At 42.9% G+C, this 27,798-nt stretch overlaps 1 protein-coding gene across 14 annotated transcripts in view; it reads left to right on the top strand.

The window, feature by feature from the left end:
- Positions 1-615: 615 nt before the first annotated feature.
- PPP1R12B (protein phosphatase 1 regulatory subunit 12B) overlaps positions 616-27,798 on the top strand; it is a 199,344-nt gene continuing 172,161 nt past the window's right edge. For all 14 annotated transcript variants that reach the window (XM_061187241.1, XM_061187240.1, XM_061187239.1 and 11 more), the window contains exon 1: positions 616-996. In XM_061187241.1, coding sequence (XP_061043224.1) covers positions 706-996 — 291 coding nt within the window. In that variant the 5' untranslated portion in view covers positions 616-705. The remainder of the gene's footprint in view (positions 997-27,798) is intronic.

Genomic DNA, 27,798 nt, shown 5'->3' with positions numbered 1-27,798 from the left:
CTAAGGTATTATTATTCCCATCTTACAAATCAGGCTCGGAGAAGTCAAGTAACATGTTGGGAGGAGAACTGAACTTGAATGCGCTTCCCACTATACCTGCGAGCATCATTCCCAGGACCTCTTCAGGGCCATGTGTTAATGCGTTCTAAATTACAACGTTAATAAAGCTCTGGATTTACAACCAAGACACTGTTTTGAGAGTTTCGGGTACTTTCCGTCCAGTTTTTCCGCAATAGAAAGTAGGGATAATTACCGACCCCTTTTCCACTTCAAAAGACTGACGTGATAATTAGGGAGCCGAGATTAGCTGGAAGTCAGAACAAGAATAAACTACGACTCCCAACAAGCCCGCGGAGGTGACTCGGGCGGGGGACAGCTCCCGCTTCGGGGCAGAGGTGACCCCGCGCGTCCGTGGCCAAGCAGGGACACCCCCCCCCCGGGCCGCGCCTCTTTCCCGATGCATCCAGGGACTTGTAGTTCCCGTCGGGCGCCGGTGCGCCCGGGGGATGGGGAGCGCGCGGATCTTCTACTACAGGTCCCGTGATGCCCCCGGGGCGCCGCCGCGCCTGCGTGCTGAGGCCACGGGGGAGTGCGGGCGGCGCGGGCAGCGGAGCAGTAAAGATGGCCGCGCGCGGGTCTCCGCCCTCCGCTCCCGGCTGAGGCGCTTGGCGGCGGCTGCGGCGGCGGCCCTCAGCAGCGGCGGCGATGGCGGAGATGGAGCACCTGGGCGGGAAGCGGGCCGAGTCGGCGCGGGCACGGCGGGCCGAGCAGCTGCGGCGCTGGCGGGGCTCGCTGACAGAGCAGGAGCCCGCCGACCGGCCGGGCGCGGGGCTGCCGCCGCAGGCTCAGCGCGGGGGCCCGCGGGTCCGCTTCGAGGACGGCGCCGTGTTCCTGGCCGCCTGCTCTAGCGCGGACACCGACGAGGTGAGGCGGCTCCTGGCCCGGGGCGCCGACGTGGACACGGCCAACGTGGACGGCCTGACCGCCCTGCACCAGGTGAGCGCGCGGGGCCGGTGGCTGAGCCGCCTCCCACCCACCCCGCGGCAGGGGTCCCCGCCGCTCGGCAGTGTCCGCATCCCGCCGCCCCCGGTCGGCGCGGTGTCCCCCGGTGCGCGCCCGCGCCGCCTGCCCGGTGCCCTCTCGGAAGCCGGCTTTCCGTTCTCCCGGGAGCGAGTCCGGGGTCAGGCCGGGGCTGGCGGGTCCGCGTCCTCTGGTTTGCGATGGTTCGAAGGCAGCTTCCGTGTCCCGCGGGCCCAGCTCGCGAGTCCCCGACCTCACGCTCTCCCCGCCAGCGTTACCCCCGCCGGCGGAGAACCAACCTGCGGAATCATCTGGTTTGCTTGATGCTCGTGGAATAGCCTTTCTTTCTTTCTTTTCCCCTAAAGCCCCCTGTGGAAATGACACGCCCCGGATCGGGCTGTAATCTGTGGACTGTGGGTAACTTGACAGTTAGTTCTGTGCTTGGTGCGAACACCTTCACTTTCCCCCTCTTATGCAACCATGTTCTGTGTGGCTGTCATGACTAACTCCACCCTCCCTCTCCACGTGGAACTCCATCAGTTATTTCGGTGAGCCGGGAGCTGGACACCCACTCTTAATCTCTCTTGTTTTCCTTCTTCTGCTGTCTGTGCAAAGTGGATGTGTTGGCATGAGAATCCACTTCTAAATAATAATTCAAGTTCGCGTCATGCCACTTCCCTGAACATACTAGCCAGTACCTTAAAAGTCGTCCTCACCACGTTTGCAGTCCTTTTTTTTTCAGATAAAAGAACCTTCTTTTCGCTCTGTTATATGCATTTCTTCATGCTCTTAACAGTGCCCCAGCTAAGGTAGCAACCAACATTTGTGTAGTCCTTTGCTGTTTAAAAATTATTTTATATGTCTTACTGCATGTAATCTCAGCAGTGATCCTTTGAAGTAGATGTGGCAGGTAGTGTTATAATAACCGTTTTACAGTTGAGGAATCTGAAGCTTAGAAAATTGTTGCTTGTGCGAGATTAGAGGGGCTAGAAGTTGCCCTTAGGCATGGATTTTTCAGATTTAAGCTCCAGAGCTGTATATCTCACCTAATAAGGAGCTGAATATAAATAAGATGGACACAAAGAGTGTAACCGAAAGTGGGGTCCGGCCGCTCACCGCTTAGAAGCCAATAAAGAGGCAAGTTTGGTGGAAAGGAAAGTTTGCTTTACTTTGGATGCCAGCAAGTGGAGGGGGGCGGGGCGGAGGGTGGACGCCTGCCTAAAGGCCGACTCCCCCCACCGACAATCAGTGGGCAAGAGCTTTTACAGGCAGAGGGAGGGGGCTACATGCAGAGACAGCACAGTCAGCTCTGATGGTCATCTTGAAATTGGTCATTGGTGGTCTGATCAGCATCATCTTGATTGTTTTTAAGTACAGTTAGGCTTCAGTTCCAGGGTCAGTTTGTTCCCATTTCTTGAGGCCGATTCTCAGAATTGTGGCAGCTTAGGTCATGGCTACAGCCTGGTCATCATGTAGTTAACTTCTTCCAGCTGGCGGGGGTTTCAGTATCTACAAAGTAAACAGCTCACAGGATATGGCTCAGAATATTATCTATAGCCCTTGAGGAGGGACTGGAGGTCCTTGACCATGTTTAAGGACTAACCTATTATTATTTGGTCTCCTTTGACTGTTTTCCTTTGTTTCTGCATTTTCTCACTTCTCTGATTAAACTTATTCTTTCACTAAAGTTATTCCACAGACAAAAGGCAGGCTGAGGACATGGGGGGCATAGACCATAGGGTCCTTCTGTGTTTCAGGAGGGCCACGTGCATTATTTTAAATTTCTGAGCTCTTTGAGAGGATGAATTTTTACTTTTCAGATGTATTTGGGATGTAGATTGTGAAAGAAAACACTTGAAGGGGTCCTAGAGGCTAGAGGAGTAGAAACCTGTTTCTAGTCCACGTGTTCTTTATTGAAGCACAGTTTTCTGAGTATAACTCAGTAGCCCTGTTTCTTTTAAGGTGACTCTGCTAGCTGAGTCTGGTCCTTACCACACACATTTTAACAATGCCCTGAGAAAAGCACCTACATTGAGGTTACTCCTGGTAGGTCTCCTTCCCACACCAGGAAAGCAGTTTTCTGACCCCTTTTCCTGAGGCTGGTCCCCTTGGTGTCTTTCTTTCTCTCTTAATTACCACCCTAGATTGTGAAGTGCAACTTCTCTCAGTTAATATTCTTTCACATTCCGTAATCTCCTGAAATAGGAGAGGAAGGAGATGACAGCTGTGGAATTTTTTTGAAACACCTGCCAGTGCACTGTGGCATTCCTCCTTATTTACAGGGCTGGCGGTGAGTTGAGTTGACCAGGTATACTCAATACTAGAAAATTCAGCTAAAGATTAGGCTGCTTGAAGATATGAGGTCAAACAAACCTTATGTTGAGAGACTGTCCCTTTGTTTGAATCAAGACAGGGGCGTTTATTGGCTCAGGAATCCTTTTACAAGTCAGTTTCTGCAGAGTTACAATATGTTTCTCCCATGTCTGAAGAACTCTGAAGATACATACAAAATTATTTTCGAAATGTGAGGCTGGAGCCGCCAGAGGCTGAACAGCCATAGAGTGAATGACTGCTTGTCCCGTGAAGCGGAGAGTGGTACACTTCCCTGAATTACTTAGTTAAAATACCCACCTGCTGTACAAGTGTGATGTGAACTATCAGGATGACTGCTTCCAATCTCTCTTGTTCTGGCCGCAGCCTCTTGCCCAGCTGTGGACTATTACCTGAGCACACTGGAAGAAACTCCCAGAAGATGTTGGGGGGATGAGTTTTCTTCTCCCACAAGGTTATAGTAGATGTTTTGCACTTCAGGTTGTGGTGCCTTGATGCTACTTTTGACTTAGGGACCTTTCTTTCTTGGCAGCCTTTGCTTCTGCCACGAGGTGCTTGAGTCAAAGATAAGCTCCAGGGGGCCTATTAATAATGCTTGAAATAGACTGGGATAAGAAGTATCTCAAAGATTAGACCTACTCTGATGAAAGCCTTGGAAACTGATGCAGTCTAACCAAACTTGGGCAAATAAATTAAGATTTGGTGTGTATGTAGAGCTGTCAATGAAAAGGGCGTTAATCTGATTATATAACCCTTGGAAGCACATGTTTGCTCACAGAGGAATTCCTGTTTCATTTATGTGTATATATTACAGGGCATGAAGTGTGGGCTAATAATTCTGTGTGGGCTGGTACTTTTAAAATTTTCTTTTTATTTGTTTATTTATTTCGTAAGGTTGATTGTTAGCACCTATCTTGTATCCTTAGCATTATGATCTTGGGTACTGTAGGTCCAGATACAGGCTCTTAGAACTGTATCTACCAAATTATCAGGTTACTGAGAGGCAAGTGCTTGCTTTTGGAAAGGAGGTTTTCTGGGACTTGTTAAAATGGATGCCTGCTCTTCCTTCAGAGTGTATTATATTGGCACTTATGTTTATGCGGGTGTGGGGAGGACACCAATGTCAGTACACGTGGATCTTAACACTAGGCCAGGCTGATCAGTCTTCATTTGGAGGGATACCCAGGAGACTAGAATGATACTGTGCTTGACTCAGAATTCAGGTTGGTTTTGTAACAGTCTCAGAGTCCAAGTTTGGACCCTCAGGGTCACCCCAGACTGGAATTCAACTTCTAGTAGCCTCTGTCATTCTAGAGCTGCCTCAATCTGACCCTGTATCCTCAGGGAAATGAAAATTATCTATTTCCCTGGAAGAGAGGTGGAGGTAGGGATAGATGAGGGAAGGAAGAAAGGCAGAGCAGTTTATATTCAGAGTGAGACAGAGGAACACTAAGATGATTACATGTTCAATTCAATTCCAAATAGTATGTATGTGTGCCAACTTATAAAATAAAACTTGTATTCTTTTTTTAATTGGGGGTGTAATTGACATTTAACATTATATTAGTTTCAGGTGCACAACATTTGCTTCAATATTTGTGTGCACTGTGGAATGATCACTGTAATAAATCTAGTCACCATGCAAAGTTAGTTTTTTTCCCTTGTGATGAGAACTTTTAAGATACACTTTCTTGGCGACTTTCAAATATGCACTACAATATTATTGACTGTAATCACCTTGCTGTTCATTACATCCCCATGATTTATTTATTTATTTAACTTTTTATTTTGTATTGGAGCATAGTTGATTAACAATGTTGTGATAGTTTCAGGTGTACAGCAGAGTGATTCAGTTATACGTATACATGTATCCACTCCCTTTTCAAATTCTTTTCCCATTTAGCTTGTCACATAATATTGAGCAGAGTTCCCTGTACTATTCAGTAAGTCCCTGTTGGTTATCCATTTTAAGTATAGCAGTGTGTACATGTCAATCCCAAACTCCCTAACTATCCCTTCCCCCCACACTTCCTCCCTGGTAACCATAAGTTCATTCTTTAAGTCTGTTTCCGATGACTTGTTTATTTTATAACTAGAATAAAACTTGTATTCTTAACCTTTTCTCTTTTATTCCAAGATCATTATTTATTCGTCTTATAGTTCCATGTGTGAAGGGACTTATCCTGTATATTGGTGAATTTTGCTTAGTGTTGGGGAGCAAGGTAATCTGGGATTAAGAAAATCCTGTTGGCGTCTTTCTTATTGTGGATCTAGAACAGTCATCCTGAGTCATTTTGGTAGTTTACCTCTTCACATTGGTTAATAGGAAGCATCAGAACGTGTTGGCCACCTGGCCACTTGCCTTATGAGTATTTGTCTCAAGTTGCCGTGCCGTAATGGAACTGAAAGCCAGATTTGGAAATTAGGCTTATTTTTATGGTGGTTTTTTTTGGGGGGGGGATGGGTTGGGGGACTACAGATGCAAGTGACTTTTTTTTTTTTAATTAATTTAATTTTATTTAATTTTATTTATTTTTGGCTGTGCTGGGTCTTCGTTGCTGCGCGCGGGCTTTCTCTAGTTGCAGCGAGCGGGGGCTACTCTTCGTTGCGGTGCGCCGGCTTCTCATTGCGGTGGCTTCTCCTGTTGCGGAGCACGGGCTCTAGGTACGCAGGCTTCAGTAGTTGTGGCTCGCGGGCTCTAGAGCGCAGGCTCAGCAGTTGTGGCACACAGACTCTAGAGCACAGGCTCAGTGGTTGTGGCGCACGGGCTTAGTTGCTCCGCAGCACGTGGGATCTTCCTGGACCAGGGCTTGAACCCGTGTCCCCTGCATTGGCAGGTGGATTCCTAACCACTGCACCACCAGGGAAGCCCTGCAAGTGACTTTTATTTGTTCCCTAGCCAAATTTTTGTTCCCCATTCTTAAAGTCCTGTAGAGTAGCTATATACTATCATTTGGGCTTTGGAATCTTCTCTGTGAGTATTTTCCAATAGCCAAGCTGTAGTCGTGTGTAGATGATGCACAGTTCTGCTAAAGGTAGAGGGCTGGACAGGTCTTATTGGTAAATTAAAATTAAGTCCTTGCTTATTTTTATTTTTACATATTTTTAAATTAAAGTATACTTTATATACAGTAAAATTCACCTTTTAAAAATGTAGAGTTCTGTGAGTTCTGACAAGTGCACACAGTTGTTTGACCACCGCAGTCATGATATGGAGCATGTTCGTCACCCCCAAGGTTTCCTTGTGCTCCTGGTAGCCAGCTCCCCCTCCCACCCCCAGCCCTTGGCAGCCCTTCCTCAGTTCCCTGTTCCTGTGACCACGATGCCATGTAGACGGGTCGTACAGTGTGGAACCTTTTGAATCTGGCTGCTTCCGTTTGCTGTCGTGTGTTGAGGCTCATCCGTGTTGTTGTGCGTGTCTGTAGCGCACTGGTCTTTATTGCTGAGGGACGTTCCACGTATGGATGTACCACAGTTTGTTTATCCGTTCACCACTTGAAGGACATTTAGGTTATTTACAGTTTTTGGTAATAGTGAATAAAGCCACCATAAACATTTGCATGCACATTTTTGTGTGAACATAATTTTTCATTTCTCTTGGTTATATTCCTAGGAGTGGGGCAACTGAGTCACGTGGTAATGAATGTTTAACTTTAAAAGAAACTGCCAAGCTGTTTTCCAAAGTGGCCCCACCATTTTGCTTCCAAACAGCAGTGTCTGAGTTCTAGTTGCTTCCCGTCCTTACCAGTACTTTGTGTTATTTTTTTTTAAGCCATATTAATAGTCATGTAGTGGTGAGTCATTTCCAATGACAGTTATAATGCTAGTAGTGATCGTAGTGGCAGCAGCGGTAGGTGGTAAAAGTACTGATCATAGCTCCCACTATTTGTGATGGTATTTACTCTGAGCCAGGGACTGTTCTGTGTTCTTCTGATATGTTAACTCGTGAGTAATACTCAGAAGAACTCACGAGATATGTACTTTATCATTGTCTGGACTTTACAGAGATGGGGAAACTGAGACACTGCCCAGGGTCACACAGGTAATGAATGGCAGAGCTGGAATTTATTTAAGCTCAGATCCCCAGTGGACACCTGAAACCGCGTGCAGTGTGGAACCCTGTATGTATGTACCCCGGGTGGGTTGGAGTGCTGACCCTGCAAGAGAAAGTCTGTGTGTGACTTTACAGCCGGTCCTGCATTGCCAGGGCTCCACATCTGTGGATCCAACCACCTGGGTATCGTCTAGTGCTGTAGTACATGTTTATTGAAAAAATTTGCCTATAAATGGACCTGTACAGTTCAAACCCCTGCTGTTCAAGGGTCCATGGTACTGTTATTTCCTTACTGATGGGTGGGCAGCGTACGCAGACCGGGTGTTCTGGACAGAACAGACTGGGGTGGAGCGGGTGGACGGGAGAGTTCATCAGCTGTTCTGAACGGCGGTCAATTTAAAACTTAGGAATTGCTTATTTCTGGAATTTTCCATTTGGTATTTTCCGACGACAGGTAACTGAGGAAAGTGAAACCAGGGGTAAGGGGGGGAGCTACTGTATATGTTTGCCGATAGGCACAGTTTCTGCCGTCAAGGAACCCAGTCTGGTTTGGAGATAGATAAATAAAAAAACAATTCCTTTTAGAGGGGTACGTTCTATGATTCACTCCTAAGTGGAGGGACAGAGGAAGGCAGTTCAGGGTGAGAGGTAGGAATGGGTGTGGTGTGTAGGCATGGACGTGTCGGGAGGGGTGGGGATGGGGGCATGCAGTCCTTAGTAGAGAATGGTGGGTTTGAGCAGGAGAGGTAACCCAACCAAAGCAGGGTTTTAGGAATAGGAAGCTGCAATTGGATTTCAGAATGGATGGAGGGACAGAGATGAAAGAACCAGCTGAGAGAGTAGAGGAGAGAAGAGAAAAGTGTAATACAGTTCTAGCCTGAGTCTGAGAGACTTGTGTTATTCAGACAGGAATAGGATTCAGTCCAGCATTGGACTGAGCTGCTCTGAAGACATCCACATAGAAATATCCTCTCGACATCTGTGTGATTCAAGGCCAGTCATCACCTCCCATCTAGGCTCTGGTTCTCTCACATTTAAAATGAGAGACTTGGATATTAGCATAAAGGTGAGAGTTGAAGTGGTGAGTGTGAAGAGGATGGGATAAAATATGAAAGAGGAGAGCAAAAAGCACAATCGGTGGCAGCAGAGGAGGCAGAAGTTCCGGTTAGAGCTGTAGGGTAGGTGGTAGGCTGAGTGATGCCCCTCAGAGCTGCCCCAGTCCTAATCCTCAGGACCTGTGGGTGTTACCTTACCTGGTAACAGGGGCTTTGCAAATGTGACTAAGTTTAGGGTCTTGCGCTGGGAAGATTTGCCTGGATTATCCAGGTGAGCCCAATGTAGTCTTAAGGGTCTTTGTGAAGGGGAGGCAGAACAGTCAGTAGTAGGAGATGTGATGGCAGAAATGAGACTGGAGCCGTGGAGGAAGGGGCCAAGAGCCAAGGCGGGCGGGCAGCCTCTCGCAGCTGAAAAGGGCACGGGGACAGAATCTTCCCTCAGAGCCTCCAGAAGGAGCTAGCCCCGCCAGAAACTTGATTTTGGCCGGTGAGACTGAGTTTAGACTTCTGACCTCCAGATCTGTGAGACGGTAAATACGTGTACTTTTAAGCCACTGAGTTTATGATCATTTGTTGCAGCAGCAAGAGGAAACTAATGCAGAGGAGAACCAAGAAAGCAAGTGATACTGAGGAGTTTCAGGAATGAATGGTCAATAATGTAAAAGGAAATGGAGGAAGAGGCCTGAAAAAAACTTAAATTTGGTCATTTATGATTTTTGAAAGAGCAGTTTCAGTGGGAAGGTGTTTTGAGGATGATTCATGGAGATTATATCACATTTTTACTATTAAGAATAACTTAAGTTAGCCTTTCTGTTGACTTTTGGAAGGGGAAAAAAAAAAAGATCTACCATCAGTGTGATTACAACTGTAAATTAGGGCCCAAAATATATGAGAAGACTCCTAAAAGGCTGGTTTCCGGTTAGTTCAAGAGGTTTCATTATTTATGAGTTAAGAATATTTTAGGATATTAAACCTGGCACTAGAGGCAGGAAGGTTGCATTCCTGTTACTGAAGGGCTGACTAGCTAGTTTAGGTTATTTTATTTCCCAGTTCTGCTTCGGCCCATTTCCCACTCATTAGCACTGTCGCTGGAAGGCAGCCTTAGCGGAGCTGTGACAGGGAGGTTAGTGCCAGCAAACTGTTTCATCTGCTGTTTATTCTTTCACATTCATTTACTGAATGAATAGATGTGCCGGACTCTGTGCTTCTTGTTACATAGCAATTGATACATCTTAGAATCTAAATAGAATTTGGGGAATGTTCTCCAGAATAGCTGGTTACTATTATCATTTATAATAGGAAATTGGCAATGTAGTGATTTCCTCTCTTCCTTCCTTTCTCTTTCTTTCTTTCTTTCTTTCTTTCTTTCTGTCTCTCTCTTTCTTTCTTTCTTTCTTTCATTTTTGGCTGCATTGGGTCTTCGTTGCTGCGCACAGGCTTTCTCTAGTTGGGGTGAGCGAGGGGTACTCTTCGTTGCGGTGTGCGGGCTTCTCATTTCAGTGACTTCTCTTGTTGCAGAGCATGAGCTCTAGGCACGGGCTTCAGTAGTTGTGGCACGTGGGCTCAGTAGTTGTGGCGCACGGGGCTTAGTTGCTCGGCTGCATGTGGGATCTTCCTGGACCAGGGCTCGAACCCGTGTCCCCTGCATTGGCAGGTGGATTCTCAGCCACTGCGCCACCAGGGAAGTCCCATGTAGTGATTTTCTATTTTAGCATTCTGGCTTTTGGAGGTTGGAGTGGAGTATTACATTCATCAGTATTTGCGACTGTTTTCATCTATACTTAAGGATGAAAATGATCCTATTTTCCTAAAGATGGTGGAAGAGGGAAGTTTGAGATCTTTAATTAATCTTTAGTGGTTCAATAAATCCAGGTAAACGATCTTGACCCAGAGTTTTATATAAGGCAAGGAATTGAAAACTCATTTGGGTTACTAATCGAAGCTTGCTCAAATTGTTGACTCTTTTTTTTTTGGCTTTGAATTTATTTCTTTTTCTGCTTTTGAAGTATAATTTAAAAAATGTTTCTTAGATTTTAGATTGTAACCAGTTTGAGTAAATTTGGGGGGCTTGAAGTTTTATCAGGCACGCAGAGTTTGTATTTATTTCATAAGTCAAGTTAATTGGAAAACTGAAGCCTTAGTTTTCAATATTGAAAATTGATCTGTATGTAGTTTCTGATGCAGTGTTGTACTACATTGTACTTATGGAATGGGTTTATGTAAGAATTTATAAAAGATTCGTTCTTAGTATATTTAAACATCATAATACTGTGGCGATCTGTTGGAATCATGTTCTAATGAAATTTTCGGAAAATACTTTACAGTGCCACCCTCTGAATATCCATGATATATCTGGCAAAACCTGGCTTTTACATATGAATTTTTGGTCTAGTGACCCACTTTCTTTTTGTTTTTAAACTTTTAAATTATGGAATATTTCAAAATACAAAAATAGAATAGTATAATGAATTCTCAAAAGTTGTCAACTCATGCCCAGTCTTGTTTCATTTTTAGATTCTTTGCTCCCCATCCCCAATATACTGGATTATTTTACAGCCAGTCCTAATTATCACATAATTTTATTTGTAAATATTTAATATGTATTTGTAAGAGATAGGAATTTAAATAAAAACAATTACAATTTCATTAACACACCTGAAAATTGAACACTCATTCCCTAAAATCATAAGGTATTCAGTAGTGTTTAAATTTCCCTGGTGGTTCATGAATTTTTTTTTTTTTTTTTTTTTACTGTTGGTTTATTCAAATAAGGTCTGCATTGCTTCATAGGTACCTTAAGACTCTCTTAATCTATAGTTTCCCCCTCGTTTTTTTCCTCTGCATTTTATTTGTTGAAAAACTGAATTTTTTGTACTGTAGAATTTCCCACAATCTTGATTCTGCTGACTGCATGCTTATAATGTTAACATGTTCCTTTGTCTCCTGTATTTTCTATAAACTGATGATCAGATCCAGAGATTTGATCTGATTCAGATTTGAATTTTTTGGCAAGAGTACATCATAGGTGGTGGTATATACTTCTATCAGGAGGTACCTAATACCAAGTTATCTCTTTGTGGTTTAGTGGCCGTTGGTGGCCTAAACAGAATTTTTAAGTTTCAAGCCAGTCTTGACTAGACCTGAATTCTATTAATCAATACATTCTTCTAATCATCATCACATCTCCCTGTGTTGACCTTCTACTTGGGATACCAAAGATCGGTTCAAAGCATGTAAATTGTGAACCTTATGAATAAAGTGGCTCATACAGGTCAGTGTAGTGTATTGACCGTTGCACGGCTTGACGTGGGGCTCGGCAAATTTAGATCAGTGCCTTCGTGTGTAAAGATTTGTCAGTGACGATGACCGTGGGGTAAACTTTATCACCTTTTCAAATCTGTTTCATTAACTCTTAGCTGAAGTTCCCCGTATTTTGAAATATTGTTCAAAGTTCTAGTTCAGTACTGTGGTTTCTTGCCCCCCAAGGTCACCACCAGCCCTTGAGCTTCATCATAAAAGAAAACTTCGAAGGAAAGGATCCAAAGAAAACTAAAAAATAGAGTAAATTGGCTGTACGGGGAGAAGGGAGACTTTCTTCCCAGGGCCCTGCCTTATAAGGGGGGAGGCAGGAAGAGAGGAGTGTCCATTCTGGGTGTATCGATCAGCTGTGGGCAGATGATGTGCTCATCTTTGAAAATGGAAGTGACATTTGGAACATTCAAATGGAGACTGGGTTGGTCGGCAAGGAGAGGTCTGCCCTTCTAGTTGAATGGGAATTTCACAGCAGGGTGTATTGTTTTACAAACTATGTTTTATTTATATGGGGCATTTCATGGGAAGCAGGTTTACTTTCTTTCTGCTTCTCTGCACCATTTTTGCTAGGTGTCTTTTTTTAGTTATTTTTATTCTTTCATTCATTCATTTTATTTTATTTTATTTTTAAAATTTATTTATTTATTTATTTATTTATTTATTTATTTATTTTTGGCTGTGTTGGGTCTTCGTTTCTGTGCGAGGGCTTTCTCTAGTTGTGGCGAGCGGGGGCCACTCTTCATCGCGGTGCGTGGGCCTCTCACCTTCGCGGCCTCCCTCGTTGCGGAGCACAGGCTCCAGACGCGCAGGCTCAGTAGTTGTGGCTCACGGGCCCAGTTGCTCCGCGGCATGTGGGATCCTCCCAGACCAGGGCTCGAACCCGTGTCCCCTGCATTGGCAGGCAGATTCTCAACCACTGTGCCACCAGGGAAGCCCCATTCATTCATTTTAAAAGTCGGCTGGCCTAGCTATGAGATGTGGCTTTAAAGTGCCAAACACATTATGTTTGGGTCCTTTGGATGCAGCTTCACAGTTTTGTGATCATGCCTCTTGTATTGAGGCATGTTTAGATTGTCCCCTTTTGACGGTAAATAACATGAAAAATGAGGTCAGAAGAATGACTTACCTCACTGTAAATAACTAGGGGCGATGGAAATGGTTCTGAAGGGTCACCAAGCTGCTTTCCATCTGCTGAGAGCCTTCTTCCCTGCTGGGGAGCTCCTGCAGCACAGGGGCCAGGTGAAAAGGCCCATCCGTTCGCATCTCCCGACTGCCGCGCTGGGCTCTGGGCACTGGACTGGCGTCAGGAGAGTCTTCCTGCTGGGAAGTGCTCTCAGTGCTCAGTGGGTATTTATGGCAGGCACGGACTCATGGTCATGGTTGGCACCAGTTGTCAGGTGCAAGGAGACGCTGTGTGCCTTGCTTAAGCTCTTTCTTTGCTAAAGCCCGTCCATGACAGGATCACCAAGGCTCAAGGGTTTTGAATGGGAAATAACTTTGAAGCATAAGTCAGTATCTACATTATTGTTAAGGCTATTACTGTATCTTCTTTTTCTTTTTTTTTTTTTAATATCAAAAGAAGAGGAATTTCCTGTTCTGTCTCCATAACGCACTTCTGTGGTTTGGATCTTTAAAAATTTAGATGATCCTTTATTAAGTTTTTTGGGGTTTTTTTTCCGCCAAGTATTTATTGAGTACTTCTTAGATGCCAGATCCTATAGTAGATGCTGGGATACAAAGATGGCATAGTCCCTGCCCTCAGGGATTGGGAAACTCACAGGTTTAAAGACATAGTCTGGTCCATATTGCTCCTGTTTAGCGTTGAATCCATTTCCTATTACCCTGTTCATAGTAAAAGTGGAGAAAGAGTATTGATCATTATCTACAATTTGCCTTTGTATATTTTTAGATAATCAGCCTTCTCTAATCCAGTCTTCTTTATTCTGATCTAATACCCATCCCTTTAATTTAAGATCAGTTTCCAAATCATTAATCATTTTCCTGTCTCCTCTGTGGATTTCCTAGCTCTGCAGCTCCCTTTGGCCTCACTGGCTCAGGGGTAAGAGTCAGTAATGGCTTCAGCTCTGGGGGCTACCACTAGGGGAAAAGACTTGTTAGAGGGGCACTTGAATGCAGAGTTGCAGGACTGGCCATATATATTGTTTTGTTATAGGATTATCAAGTTTCAGGGCACCATAGCAGAAGGAACCTTAGAGGACAACATCTGATCCACCTCTGTCATTTTTACAAATGAGCAATCTGAGGCCTAGAAAGAAGCTGAAAGAATACCATAAGCATGGAACAGAAATAAAATATAATGAAATGTTTTATTTATAAAACAAATCAAATTTCTGCCTGATATTCTTTTCTGTCTCTGAAAATGTGGTTGTTTGCAAGATAACTTCAAGAAAAAGCAGAATATTCTCTAACTCCTTTTGAACTTCTGAAGAAGGATGATACCATATGGTTGTATTTCTCTTTTAAAAACTTCAATATAATAAAAACATCATGGGATAATTATTCACATTCCAAGAAAATGAATCTAAGAATTCTTTTAAGTATTGGTTTCCCATTTGATTTATTCATCTGTATATTTACTGCTAAGCAACATAACATTAAAACAAAATTATATAAAAGAAAAAATTCATTAGTACAAATACCACCTTAACACATTAACTGTTTTTATTTTTATTCTTTCCCAGGGCACGTTAATTTTTACAAATATTTTAACTTGGTAGAACTCACGGTGTGTCATAACTATAGTAAGTGCTCTTTACTGAGTGTACACTGTTGAACTGCATTTTGCTGTTTTTATTATCTTTGCCTCAACAGTTCCACCAAGTAGATGGTATTATTCCATTTAATATTGAGGAAGTAGAATCAGAGAAGACAATTTGCCCTAACCTAGGTACCATAGGTCATGCCAGTATTGGAACCTAGATCTGTCTGACTCAGAAGCTTCTGGTTTTCTACCTAGGATACACTGCTTTTCTGAAGTCCTGGTTCCCCTCTCCATCTAGACCTTCTGTTTACTTTCAAAAGACCTCTTAGGTACATACTATTTTGTAGGGGGAGGTTTCTTTTTGCATTCTTTCGCTGCTTTGATTCTTACATAATTCTGCCTTTGCTCAATGTGAGATAATGCCAAAAACATTGCTTCCAGGCCTCATTCATGTCGTGGCATACACAGAAAATGACAGTATTTGTATAGCACCCTTGGTAAAGTGGAGATTTGGGAGTTTGGTATAAAAATTCATTAAATTTCTTAATATATCATGATAAGAAAATCTATTAAAAACCAGACTTTGGCTAATTGTTAGCATTAAAATCTATTTTTTAAAATTGAGGTATAGTTGATTACAATGTTGTGTTAGAATTAAAATCTATTAATAAATAAACAGATCAAGAAGTAACAATCAAGAAATTAATAAAATCAGTTATGTTTTATTTAAGGACATCTAATAATATCAGCTGTATCAATAATGATGATGTTGATGATCATGATGACAATCATGACAAACATACGTATCTTCTAGTTAGAAAAATTGTGGAAAATTAGAGCAAATTCAGTAGAAAAACAAAATATTTTACATGTGCATGCAAAACATAAATCTTCCCTGATGTTGAACAATGTAGACTAAAATAAAAATATAGATTAAAATGATTCAATAGGAAGAGAAAGGGCTATTTTGTGGACTCACTGTAGCATGCTCTCTGGCAGTGGAGTATGTAGCAAAATTATCGTTACTAAATTTAGGAAGTTTATGGAAGGAGCCATACAAATTAAATATGATTTTACCATTTAAAAATTTTGATTGGTTGCAAAAGAGTTTTTAATAGCAATACAAAATTTCATTCAAAAGATCTTTGTTTCATACTTGTAACCCATTTGTAATACAATATATGACTGGGGAGATCCAATATAAAGTCCTTTAGCTTAAATATATTAATAAGAAGCACTCAGTAAATATTGGCTATTACTATGTTGAGTTACTATTGCAAAATGATTAAGATCATGAGCTTTGGAATCAGATATACCTGGGTTGTAATCCTGGTTTTGCTACTTACCTAACCTTTGTGTTAAGCTATCTGAACTCAGTGCCTGATTCTTAGGAGGCACTTGGGTGACGTTCCGTTAGTCCTAAAACAAAGACCACAATCTTTAATGAGGCCTTACTGTGACCCACCGGGCACTGTATGATCTCATCCCCTGTTATCCCTCGGAACTTGTCTCCCCCTTGTTCTGTCACACCGGCTGTCACTCCAGCCACCCTGGCCTCCCTGTTTCTCAGGAACCCCAGTTGCTGCTCTCCCTAAAAGGCCTTGCATCTCTTGTTCCTTCTGCCTGGAATCCTCTTACGTCAGATATCCCCATGGCTGGCCTTTTTTTTTTTTTAGACTTCCTCAGAGTCTTTATTCAAATGTCACCTTTGTAGTGAAGCATTTCCTGGCCATCCTATCTAAAAATGACAGATGAACTTTCCTCACTTTCTCATTTTTAAAAATTGAGGTATATTTTACTTGTAGTAAAAATGCATAGATATTAAGTCTATAATTGATGGGTTTTGAGAGTGTATACAACCATGTGCCCATCACCCAGATCAAGAAACAGGACATTTTCATCGTCCTTGGAAGTTCCTCTCGAACCTCCTTTCCCCAGGGAATCATAGTTAGGATTTCTATCATTCTGCATTAGTCTTGACTGTTCTTAAAATGGATTATATTGTGTGTACTGTTTTATGTTTGGTTTCTTCAACTGAACATGTGTTTGAGGTTTATCCATTCCTTTGTATGGCTGAGTAGTATTCCATTGTGTGACTATTCCACAATTTGCTTATCCTCCTGTTGATTGACATTTGGGTTATTTCCTCTTTTGTTGGTGGCCATTATGAATAAAGCTGTTGTGAATGTTGTTCTATAAGTCTTTTCATAGATATATGTTTTCATTTCTCTTGGGCAAATACATAGGAATGAAATTGCTGCGTCTTAGAGTTGTAAAATTCTAACTTTATTAACAGCTTGCAGTTTTCCAGTGTGGTTGTAGCATTTTACACTATCCTAGCCATGAATGAGAGTTCTGTTTGCTCTGCATCCTTGTTAATTTTTGATAATGTCAGTCTTTTGTTGTTGTTGTTTAGTCATTTTAATATTAGTCATTCTAGTGTTTGTGTATTATCTCATTGTGGTTTTAATTTGCATTTAGTGACTAATAATGTTGAATACCTTCTCAGTATTTTTTGGTCATTTGGGGAGAGAGAGAGAGAGAGAGAGAGAGAAGTGTCTAGTTCAAATCTTCTGCACTTAAAAACATTTTTTGTCTTTTTATTGATTTGTAGACATTCTTTATATTTTCTGGATATAAGTCCTTGTTTTGATATGCATTATAAATAGTTTTCTCCCAGTCTGTGGCTTGTTTTGTCATGTTCTTATCTTTTTTTTTTAAATAAACCTTTTATTTTAGAGTGATTTTAGAGTTACAAAAAAGTTGCAAAGCTAGTTCAGAGAGAGCTTGTATACCCGTCACCCAGCTGCCCCTACTGTTAACATCTTACATAATGATGGCACGTTTGCCCAGACAGTATTGTGTTGTTTTATTGATGTTCTGAATGGCATTTTCCTCATATTATCTAACCAGTTTAAGCTGTTTTTTAAAAAATTAATTAATTAATTTATTTTGGGCCGCATTGGGTCTTCACTGCTGCGTGTGGGCTTTCTCTAGTTGTGGCGAGCAGGGGCCACTCTTAGTTGCTGTGCGCAGGCTTCTCATTGCGGTGTCTTGTCTTGTTGCAGAGCACAGGCTCTAGGCGCGCGGGCTTCAGTAGTTGTGGCACGTGGGCTCAGTAGTTGTGGCTTGCGGGCTCTAGAGCGCAGGCTCAGTAGTTGTGACATACGGGCCTAGTCGCTCCGCGGCATGTGGGATCTTCCAGGACCAGGGCTCAAACCCGTGTCCCCTGCATTGGCAGGCGGATTCTTAACCACTGAGCCACCAGGGAAGTCCTAAGCTGTTTTTTAAAAATAGTATTTATTTGATTTCCTTACTGAACTCTATTTATTAGTTTTATCAAGTGCTGGTTTTTCTAGTTAGATGTTAGCATGTATGAACCATGATGGTGTTTTTTTTTCTCCCCAATATTTAAACCTTTGAAGCACAAAAGTTTAAAATTTTGATGATGTCCAATTTATTTGTTTTTTTCTTTTGTTGCTTGTGCTTTTAATATCACATCTAAGAAATGATTGACTAATCCAAGGTCACAAATATTCACATCTATGTTTTCTTCTAAGAGTTTTAGAGTTGTAGTTACTACATTTTGGTCTTTGATCCATTCTGAGTTAGTTTTTCATACGGTGTGAGGTAGAGATCCAACTTCATTCTTTTGCATGCGAATATCCAGGTGCCTCAGCACCATTTGTTGCAAAAACTCTAAAGTTTAAACCTTTCCTTTTCTGGTCTGCATTTTTTGACCAGAACCTCAAAGAGTGTTGAATAATAATTGTGATGGAAGGCATCTTCCATCTGTTGTCTTTCTTTAATTAGGATGTCTCTCATATGTCTCCATTAAATATGATGTTTACTTTGTTTTTAATAGCTTCTTTTGATTAATTTAAGCAATTTATTTCTAGTTTGTTAAGGTTTTTAAAAACATTTTTTATTGCAAAATTTAATATACATACAGAAAAGTATATGTAAAACAAAAATATATAATCAATGGATTTTTATAAAGCAAAGGCCTGAGTTACCATCCCCTTGGTCAAGAAATGAAAGATTATTTGCTAACTGTTCTAAGATCAGGAATGAATATTAATTTTTTGATACCTTTGATGTTAGAGCCATTAGTTAATAACCCTGGGAAGTTTAAAAGGTGATTGGAGTCATGTCACACATAGTATGCTTTAAAAGTGCCTCTGGGCTTCCCTGGTGGCGCAGTGGTTAAGAATCCGCCTGCCAATGCAGGGGACACAGGTTCAAGCCCTGGTCAGGGGAGATCCCACATGCCGCGGAGCGACTAGGCCCGTGTGTCACAACTACTGAGCCTGCGCTCTAGAGCCCGCAAGCCACAACTACTGAAAGCCGCGTGTCTAGAGCCTGTGCTCCGCAACAAGAGAAGCCACCGCAATGAGAAGCCCGCGCACCGCAACGAAGAGTAGCCCCCGCTCGCTGCAACTAGAGAAAGTCCGTGTGCAGCAACGAAGACCCAACACAGCCAAAAAAAAAAAAAGTGCCTGTTCCCCCCAGAAAAGTGCCAGTTATCAACTGTAGTTTAGCTGAGCCACTGAGGCTGCCGTGATTTAACATTTCCAGGAAGATCTGTTTTTCTCCTGAGCTTTGTAAGGGCCATCCACCTGCATTCTCATTGTCTGTCCTTGGATGGCTCACAGGTACGTCAAACCCAGCGTATTTCATGGGTTCCTGTGTTTCCTCTCTCAGTAAATGGCACCTCCCTCTACCCAGCTGTTATGCGAAACCTGGGTAACATCTGTGGCTCCTTATTTTCTTGATTTGTTTGTTCACAGTGACTGTGTGTTAGGTGCTTATTAGGCCTGAGAGTGTGCAGGGAACAAAATAGACATGGTCCTCTGATGAGCTTCCAGCCACCAGATCCTGCGGATTCATCTCCTAAATGTCTCTCGAGTCTGTCTGCTTTCATTTGGTCTCTTTTTCATTACCTTAGTCCAAGCCTTTATCTCTCACCTGGGTAATAGAAATAGTCTGCTGAGTGGTTTCCCTGCTTCTCCTCTTGTTTCCTCTACTTCCTATACTTCAGCCAAGAGTTGCTGAACATTCCATACTTCCCTTAAAACCCTTAAGTGGTTGTGATTGCCCTGTTCTCTAGTCTCCTTCTCACCATTCCCAACTTTGGATTCTGTGATTCAGCTACATTGATTGTCGTTCATTCCCTCAGTTATGGTGTGTTCTCTTGTCTCCCCTTTCCCAACCTTATTGTCTCTTCTCTTTGCCTGCCCATCTTTCAGGTCTCAGGTTCAACATCGTTGCTTCTAATCGCCCCCGCCACCCCATGGCTTACCCATACTCTGTTTTCCCATGTTAGGTGCTTCTCCTATGCTTTCCCTTGGTATCTTATAGCTTACCTGTCATGACACTAGACATATGGTCTTATAGTTTCTCATTTAATTGTCTGTCTTCCCCTAACCAGATTGTAAGCTCTGAGAAGCCAGGGACTGTGCCTAACTTATTCACCATTATGTTAGCTGCATCCACCATAATATCTATTCAGTTTTAGACATTGGGAATAACTATTTTATCAGTGAATGAATTCATGAGAAGAAGCTGGTGGTGGCAAGGGAGGAGCAGTGAGTTGTTCCAGAGACTAATTTAATGAGAATAATCAGAATTGGAATTTGGGTTCCTATTTATAACTTTCTTTGCTGCAAAGTATATGATTTTCTTTCTTAATAATTGATTCTTATTTTAGATTTTTTTTGTTTTGTTAAACTTTGCTTGGTTAGGTCTTAGAGATAATTAGGAATTGGATATCATGTTCTTATGACTTTTAAAGACCAGCAGAACAAGGAGGAGAGCATAAAGCAGGATTTTAGATGCTAAAAATATTGCAGAATTTAGAGCCTTGACCTACAAGCAGTATGTCAACATGAGAAGTACAGCTGTTAGGAGTGTCTCTGATATAGAAAGTTTTTGCAAAGTTCAGATGATTTGCTGTAGTAGAAGTACTACAGCTTTTATATCAGCTTGAAGCAAACTCTAAATTGAATGAATTGATACAAATATGAGAGTTGTAATAAGAATAAAACAGATTTTTTTTTAGTACAGTTTGGGGATTGGAATGTAAATTCAGTCTTGTACGTAAAGATAAAAGACTTGCATCCTTTTAGAAATTATATGTGAATTAAGTAAAATTAGTCTTTATTTGATATAAAAATTACCCTGGAAGTTGTTGTATGTAGTAAAGTAATATGGAAAGAATCATTAAAGTGTTTTCAATATAACATAAATATCAAATACTAAAATAGGGTGATGGACCAAACCAGAACCCATCAAGGGCGATGTGTCTGCTCTCTTCCTGAGCGCTGGGCGCTGCTGGCCGGGAGCAGCAGGGCCGCTCTGTGCCCCGCAAGTGCCGCAGGTCCAGTGGGGAGAGCAAAAGAGACACCCTCCCCCCTCAAGAACTTGTGCACCTTCGGGTGAGATGAGACGTTATTACGTGAGAGAATAAGGACTAGCTGTGTAAGATGGGGCAACTGGAGTGAATAGACAATTAGTGTGGGTGTTCTGAGGAAACGGGTTACTTTCAATTGGAAAGGGCACAGTTTCTGGCAGGTTGGGCATCTCATAACTGCTTCTTGAATAAAGAGACTGAATATTTTGGAGCAGAAGAGTAATGTGAGAAGGATAGTATTTTAAATGATTAATTTGGTAAGATTATGTTGGATTGAAGAGGGAGAAGCAAAAATTAAGATGCACAGTAGCTTATTAGAATAGCTTCTACAGCAATAGTGAAAAGGGGTTAAGAGAACAGTAAGGTATGAGTAGGCATGTAGGCAAAACACAGGATGTTGAGACTTACTGGATGTAGAAAGCAGGAGAAGCCAAAGTCAGAGACAATTTTAAGATTTGGAGAATAAACTGAAATTCAACAAATATTTATTAAGCATCCATTGTGTGCCAGATACTGAACTAGGTGCTGGGGAAAAATGGTGAGAAAGTCCTCTTTGGTGCAGCTTTTTCTCTACACTGTGCTGTGACAGACATGGGGAAGGCACAAGGAAGCTGATGTGGTGCAGAAGCAGAGCTTAGCTTCAGGCATTTACAGCTTGAGGTAGGATTGTGAGATGCCAGACCGCTAAGGTGCATTGAACAACTGGAATTCGGAGACGAGTTTAGGGGCTGAGGCGTATTTTGAAGTCGGAATCCGCTGGACTGGTGGGAAGTCCACTGTTATTACAACCATGCTTTCATAAGTGACCCCAACTTCCTTTAGTGTGTGCTGTTCACAGCACTTATGCTGCCTCCTCCCGGTCCTGCTTTCCTAAGCTTCTCAGAGCGCAAGATGAAGTTTATCCCATTTCCTCTTGGCTACATGACAGACATATGGATGTTGTATTGAAGAAGCAGCCGAGTAGTCAAGAGCAGGACTCTGGGGCCAGACCATGCGGATTTCAGTCCTGGTTCTGCCACTTTCGAGCTTAGGCAAGTCCCTTAAAGCCTTTGTGCCTGTTTCACCGTAGGTAGAATGAGGATAATGAGCCTTTCAAACTCATAGAGCTATTATGAGGAATAATTGAGTTAATGTATGTGAAGTGCTCGAACACTGCCTGCCACAAAGAGTGCTTATATATGTATTGGTTAAATGAAGTGAAATGCCCTCCTCTGGGCCTTCATTACCACCCGCCAGTGTTTTCATCATCCCCAGGGACTCCGCGTCTCATTTTCGTGCTCCAGCCACATCTTCACTTTCTTTCCTAATAAGGATGGTGACCTAATCATCATTTACTCAGCAACAACAACAAAAAAGACATGTTCAGTGCTCCTGTCTGTCCCTCCAGACCCTCTCTGTTGTCATTCCTCCTTCCAGCCTCCTTTTAGAGGCTGGTACCACCCTCCCTGCCTCATCTGGAATGTTACTCGGTCCACCGTCTCTTCTCATGTGCCCCATGCTTCTCTCCCTTCCTTTCTCCTTCCTTTCTTTAAAACACCTCAGGTTGTCTCCATTCTTAAAATAAAAATGGCCTCCAAAAGAACTTTCTCTCTTTTTCAAGCCACTGATTCATCTTTTTTTCCTTTGTTGTCAAATTCTCTTTAAGAAGTGGTGTATAACTGCTCTTCTAGTTTAATTCCTGCCATTCTACTGAAACTGCTTTCTTAAAGGTTACCACAGACTTCCTAAATGCCTCACCTTATCATTCTTCTTAGTTTCTTTCCTTTTGGACCATTTTATAATATTTTGTCCACATGATTCCTTTTATCAATGAAAACTCTTGTCCTTTGGCTTCTGAAGCATTGCTTTCCCAGCCCTTCTCTAACCTCCTGAATCAGCCTCCTGCACTTCCTTTACTCTAACCCTCCACTGCCCACTCTCTTCCCAGATGTCCATTCTCAGCCCACTTTTCCATCCATCATTTCTCCATTTGTAATCTTACCCACTCCCAGGGCCTCATCCGTAGCTTATGCACGAATGGTGTCCAGATCTGTCCAACCCTGACCTCTGTATAATTGATCTTTTTTCTGGACTCCAGATATATATTTCTAACTGTCCACTAGACATCATGATCTAGATGTGTTACTCAGGTTTATCTCAGTCTTGGTATTTCCAGAGCAAAACTGTTTTCATGCCAGTCACAAACTTGTTCCTCCTGTCTTGTCCTTGGGGGAGGAAATTATCATCTAAGACATCGGTTCCCAGTTGTCTGTCCCACGTTGCTGCCTGGCTGACCGCATGAGAATCATCAGGGGCACGTGTTGAAGACAGAAACTCCTGAGCCCAACCCTCCAAAGCCCTTCACTCGGTAGGTCTGGGGTAGGACCCAGGGACTCTTTATTCTGTGCTTATCCACATTGGGAGTCACTGATGGAAACTGGGATTTGCTCTCTCTCCGCCTTCCCCTGTGATCTGCTGAATCATCAGGACTTGCCAGTTCTGTCTTTTAAATGTCTCCGTTCACACTGTCGGGACCCTGTTCGGGCTGTCCTCTCTCCTGTGAACTGTAGGCACATGTTTTCTGAGTGCTTGTGGAATAAATGAGTGCATCATTACTGTAGTCTGCTGTAGGTCTGCCCTTTTCTAATTTTGCACATTTACAGTCCATTTTAGTAGTACCTTCAGAGTTATCTGTAAAATACCAATCTAATAATGCAACTTTTATTTAAAACATTGTCAGTGGTTGCTAAATCTAACTATATACCATAGTATTCATTAAAATACGGATGCCTGGGCCCTACCTTTGGAAATTCCAATTCAGTAGCTCTGGGGCACAGCCCAGTAATCTATATTTTTACCATGCATCCCAGGCAATTCTGATGCAGCTTTGTTTTGAAACCCTTGGAACACAGGTAAAAAGGCTAACAATGTGGCATCTAAACTGTTTCCAACCTGTCTCACCAGTTTCTCTCCCTCTGCTCCCCAGCCACACTCACAGACCTGCAAGGTTATCCCTCACCGTTGCCCGCCCACTCCTCCTGAACTTTTGCTCGTGCTTTTCTCTCTGCCTAGTTGCCCCCTCTGCCCTTCTACACCTGTAAAACCCTCTTAATCCTTCAGGGCTCCGCTCAGATGTCACTTCCTCTGTGACGTCAACCCTGTCAGAATTTATCCTTCCTTCTTGCTCTCATAGCATCTTGCTCTTGATGCTGGTTTAGCAGCCGCATGTGACAGTGTCTCCCACAGATTCATCCTTGCCTTGTCTCGTGCTAGGCCACGAGCCCCTGCCTGCAGAGCGCGTCTCAACCATCCTTTCTCCTTAGTGCCCAGCACACTGCTTGAAAAAAATGAATCAGTGCCTGGGAAGGTTCTGGAAGAAGATGGGCTCTCTCAGTGTCGGGGAGAACAGAAGACCCGGGGCTACCCTTGGGGAATTTGCATATTGAGGAAAGGAAGAGGAAGAACTGTCAGAGGGGAAGCCGGGAGCCAGTTAGTACATTGCGGAAGCTAAAGAAGGAGAGAGGTGTTGTTCAGTCGTTCAGTCATCTAGGCATTTACTTAGATACATGTTTATTGAGCATTTGTTGCTTGTCGGGCACGGTTCTTGGTAACAAGGAACATCACGTGCTGCAGAGAACTTGGATGTGCATTTGCATTTAAAATAGAAAAACAGAAAAGTCAAAATCCTAAAAAACTTGATTTTCTGATGTGATTTTTGTTTTGTTTTGTTTTGTTTTGCTGTGCTGTGTGGCTTGCAGGATCTTAGTTCCCTGACCAGGGATCAAACCGACCCCGGCAGTGAAAGCACCAAGTCCTAACCACTGGACTGCCAGGGAATTCCCTCTGATGAGGTTTAGAATTGAGTCTTCTTCCTATTATGTTCTGGTCAGTTATCTCCATCTCTCAGAGGAGATAAGACTAGTATGTAAGCATCACTATCCCCCAAGTCCTTGGTCACTACAGGGCCTCAGGTCTGTATTTTTCCTTATTCCCTAAGGATGTAAAGTCCAGCTAGCTGTAGATTAGATAAAGTTAGACCCCAGTTTTCTAAACTGAATTTTCAAAAAGGTTGTAGGACCTTCTCAGCTATTTGGAATAGATTGTTAAGCTGACCTGAAGGCAGAGGGACTCTGCAGTCTTAGAAATCATAATGTTTTTCTGATGGGGTACTTGGGGAAGCAACTAAATCATGTGAGAAAAGTTTAGCTGGAGTGAGAACATCTTACCTACTTTCTCTGAACACATTCACCAGAGGGAATTGTCCCATTCCTTTCCTGTGGGGTCTCACTCACGAAGAGCAGGGTGATGGAATGCCACCTCCCTCTCAGACCCCCTGGGGGTCGTGTGCTTGGAAGCCTGACCACATCTTGATTGGAAGCCTTGACTGGATGTTGCATTTTCATGACTACTGTTGTTGGCCAAAGATGAGGAGGCCCATGTCTACCCTACCGTGCTTTTAATAGTTTCTGGTAGTGCCTTCAGAACATTCCTATTTTGCATCTGTTTAGCCCCATCTTAACACAATTTAATTAGGCATGAATGCCAACGATAACTTATTGCCTGGATTGTGGCTTTCTCAGATCTTATTTGTTACTGCTAAAATAAAAGATGTTTCGGGACTTCCCTGGTGGTCCAGCGGTTAAGAATCCATCTTTCAACGCAGGGGACGCGGGTTCAATCCCTGGTTGGGGAACTAAGATCCCACGTGCCGCAGGGCAACTAAGCCTGCATGCCACAACGAAAGATCCCTCGTGCCCCACAACTAAGACCCGACACAGCCCCCCCAAAAAAAGATAAATAAAAATATAAGATGTTTCATTTTTTTTAAATAAATTTATTTATTTTTTATTTATTTATTTTTGGCTGCATTGGGTCTTTGTTGCTGCGCACGGGGCTTTCTCTAGTTGCGGCAAGCGGGAGCTACTCTTCGTTGCGGTGCGCAAGCCTCTCATCGCGGTGGCCTCTCTTGTTGCAGTGCACGGGCTCTAGGCACACGGACTTCAGTAGTTGTGGCTCTCGGGCTCAGTAGTTGTGGCTCGCGGGCTCTAGAGCACAGGCTCAGTAGTTGTGGTGCACGGGCTTAGTTGCTCCGCGGCATGTGGGATCTTCCCAGAGCAGGGATCGAACCTGTGTCCCCTGCATTGGCAGACGGATTCTTAACCACTGCGCCACCAGGGAAGTCCCAAGATGTTTCATTTTTAATTAATCAATTAATTTATTTATTTATTGGCTGCGTGGCTTGCCGGATCTTAGTTCCCTGACCAGGGATTGAACCTGGGCCACCGCAGTGCAAGCGCCACGTCTTTACTACTGGAATGCCAGGGAATTCCCAAGATGCTTTGCTTTAAACAATGGGAAAAAAAAATTAGCTTAGAACTCGACTCTATGTCAGCATCCAAATGCATAAATTTAATTATTGTAAATTCTGCTCAACTACCAAACAATCAAGATTTGGAGACACAGAGCCTTTGAGCTTTGCAGGCTGTCTGCCAAGTCGTTTGCAGAGTCACACTGTGGCAGGTGGAAGGCTCAGGTGGGGGCGAAGTAGTTTCATTATTTACCTAGTGTTTCCAGCCTAGGGCTGCTGTGGCCCCAGTGGAGAGATGTATCAAGCGGTTTTGATGTGACCTGTAAATAAGGAGGAAAATGTGTTTCAAATAATTTCTATGAACATAATGGAATTTTGGATTACTGTACTTGTTTCTATCCACCTATAGAGTGGATACACCCACTTCTTCCCCTGACAGCAGAGCTGTGAAGCTTTATGCTCTCAAACCCTCCCTGTCCCTTGGTTCTGTCCTTCCTGGTCTTCTTTTCATGGTGTCAGTAGAGGCATTCCCTCTGCTTTGCTGTAGCCTGCGTGGTTACTGACTTATTCCAAGATTTCTCCTGTCCTGATTATTTCTGTGAACTTGAGTGCATCCCTTTTAAGACCTCTTACTTCTCCAAAGAAATGATTATGTGTATTCCTTTTGAATATGAATTCTTCATATTTGAGTCACATTTGCTCTGTTCTAACACTTGAAGGCCTGAAGTCTGAAGTATCTATTATGTAGTCTTTGAAAGTCACTGTTTCATTTTTATCAGGGTCTCACATGGTCACTTAGGGTAATTGGATTGCACTGATAGCATTAGAATTTGTAAAGCAGTTAGTTGCTTTACTAATGACTAGCCCTGTTCTTTATCTTGTTCATAGATGCTATCTTTTATTGATGTATACATAGATTGTTTCTTTCTTTCTTTCTTTTTTTTTTTGAAGACCTATCCAGCAATTTTTTTGGCTGCGCCATGCGACTTGTACCATATTAGTTCCCTAACCAGGGGCTGAACCCAGGCCCACGACAGTGAAAGCGCTAAGTCCTAACCGCTGGACCGCCAGGGAACTCCCCATAAATTGTTTCTTAATAGCATTCCCCTTATTCAGATTTTACCAATTTACATATATACATACATGCATGCATTTCAGGTTATTAAAATCCCAAGGGGCCCTGAAGATATTTGCACTTATTCAGTGTAAAACAGTAATTGTTTCTTCTCTGAACTTTATTGGAGCAGAAGTCAGTACTGATAACCCATCTTATTCTTACAGAAAAGGGGGGAAATGCACCTTTTGGTTAAACCTAATTCAGGTTATCTGAGTCCAGTATTGTGTGTTAATGAGTGCTGGGGTGGCTTTGATGATCTTTATTTTGGTTGTGTGAGAGTGTGTGTGCCTCCCGTACCTCAGCCAAGACTCAGGGGGCAGTGCTTTCTGGCCAGGTTGCTGCTTATCTGGGCTTTCAGTGATGACTTGTGAATTTCCATTAGTGTTTTTCCTGAGCTAATGGAAAAACTTCATCTAACTTAGCAGCGTATCCTTCTCTGTGCTTTTGGACCAGCTTCAAGACTCCTTCCAAGTAGGATAGTCAGTATT

Source organism: Eubalaena glacialis, chromosome 3, assembly GCF_028564815.1.
Source record: "Eubalaena glacialis isolate mEubGla1 chromosome 3, mEubGla1.1.hap2.+ XY, whole genome shotgun sequence".
Classification (NCBI taxonomy): Eukaryota; Metazoa; Chordata; class Mammalia; order Artiodactyla; family Balaenidae; genus Eubalaena; species Eubalaena glacialis.
The sequence above is the reverse complement of the archived record's forward strand: the minus strand, read 5'-3'. Positions and strand labels throughout refer to the sequence as shown.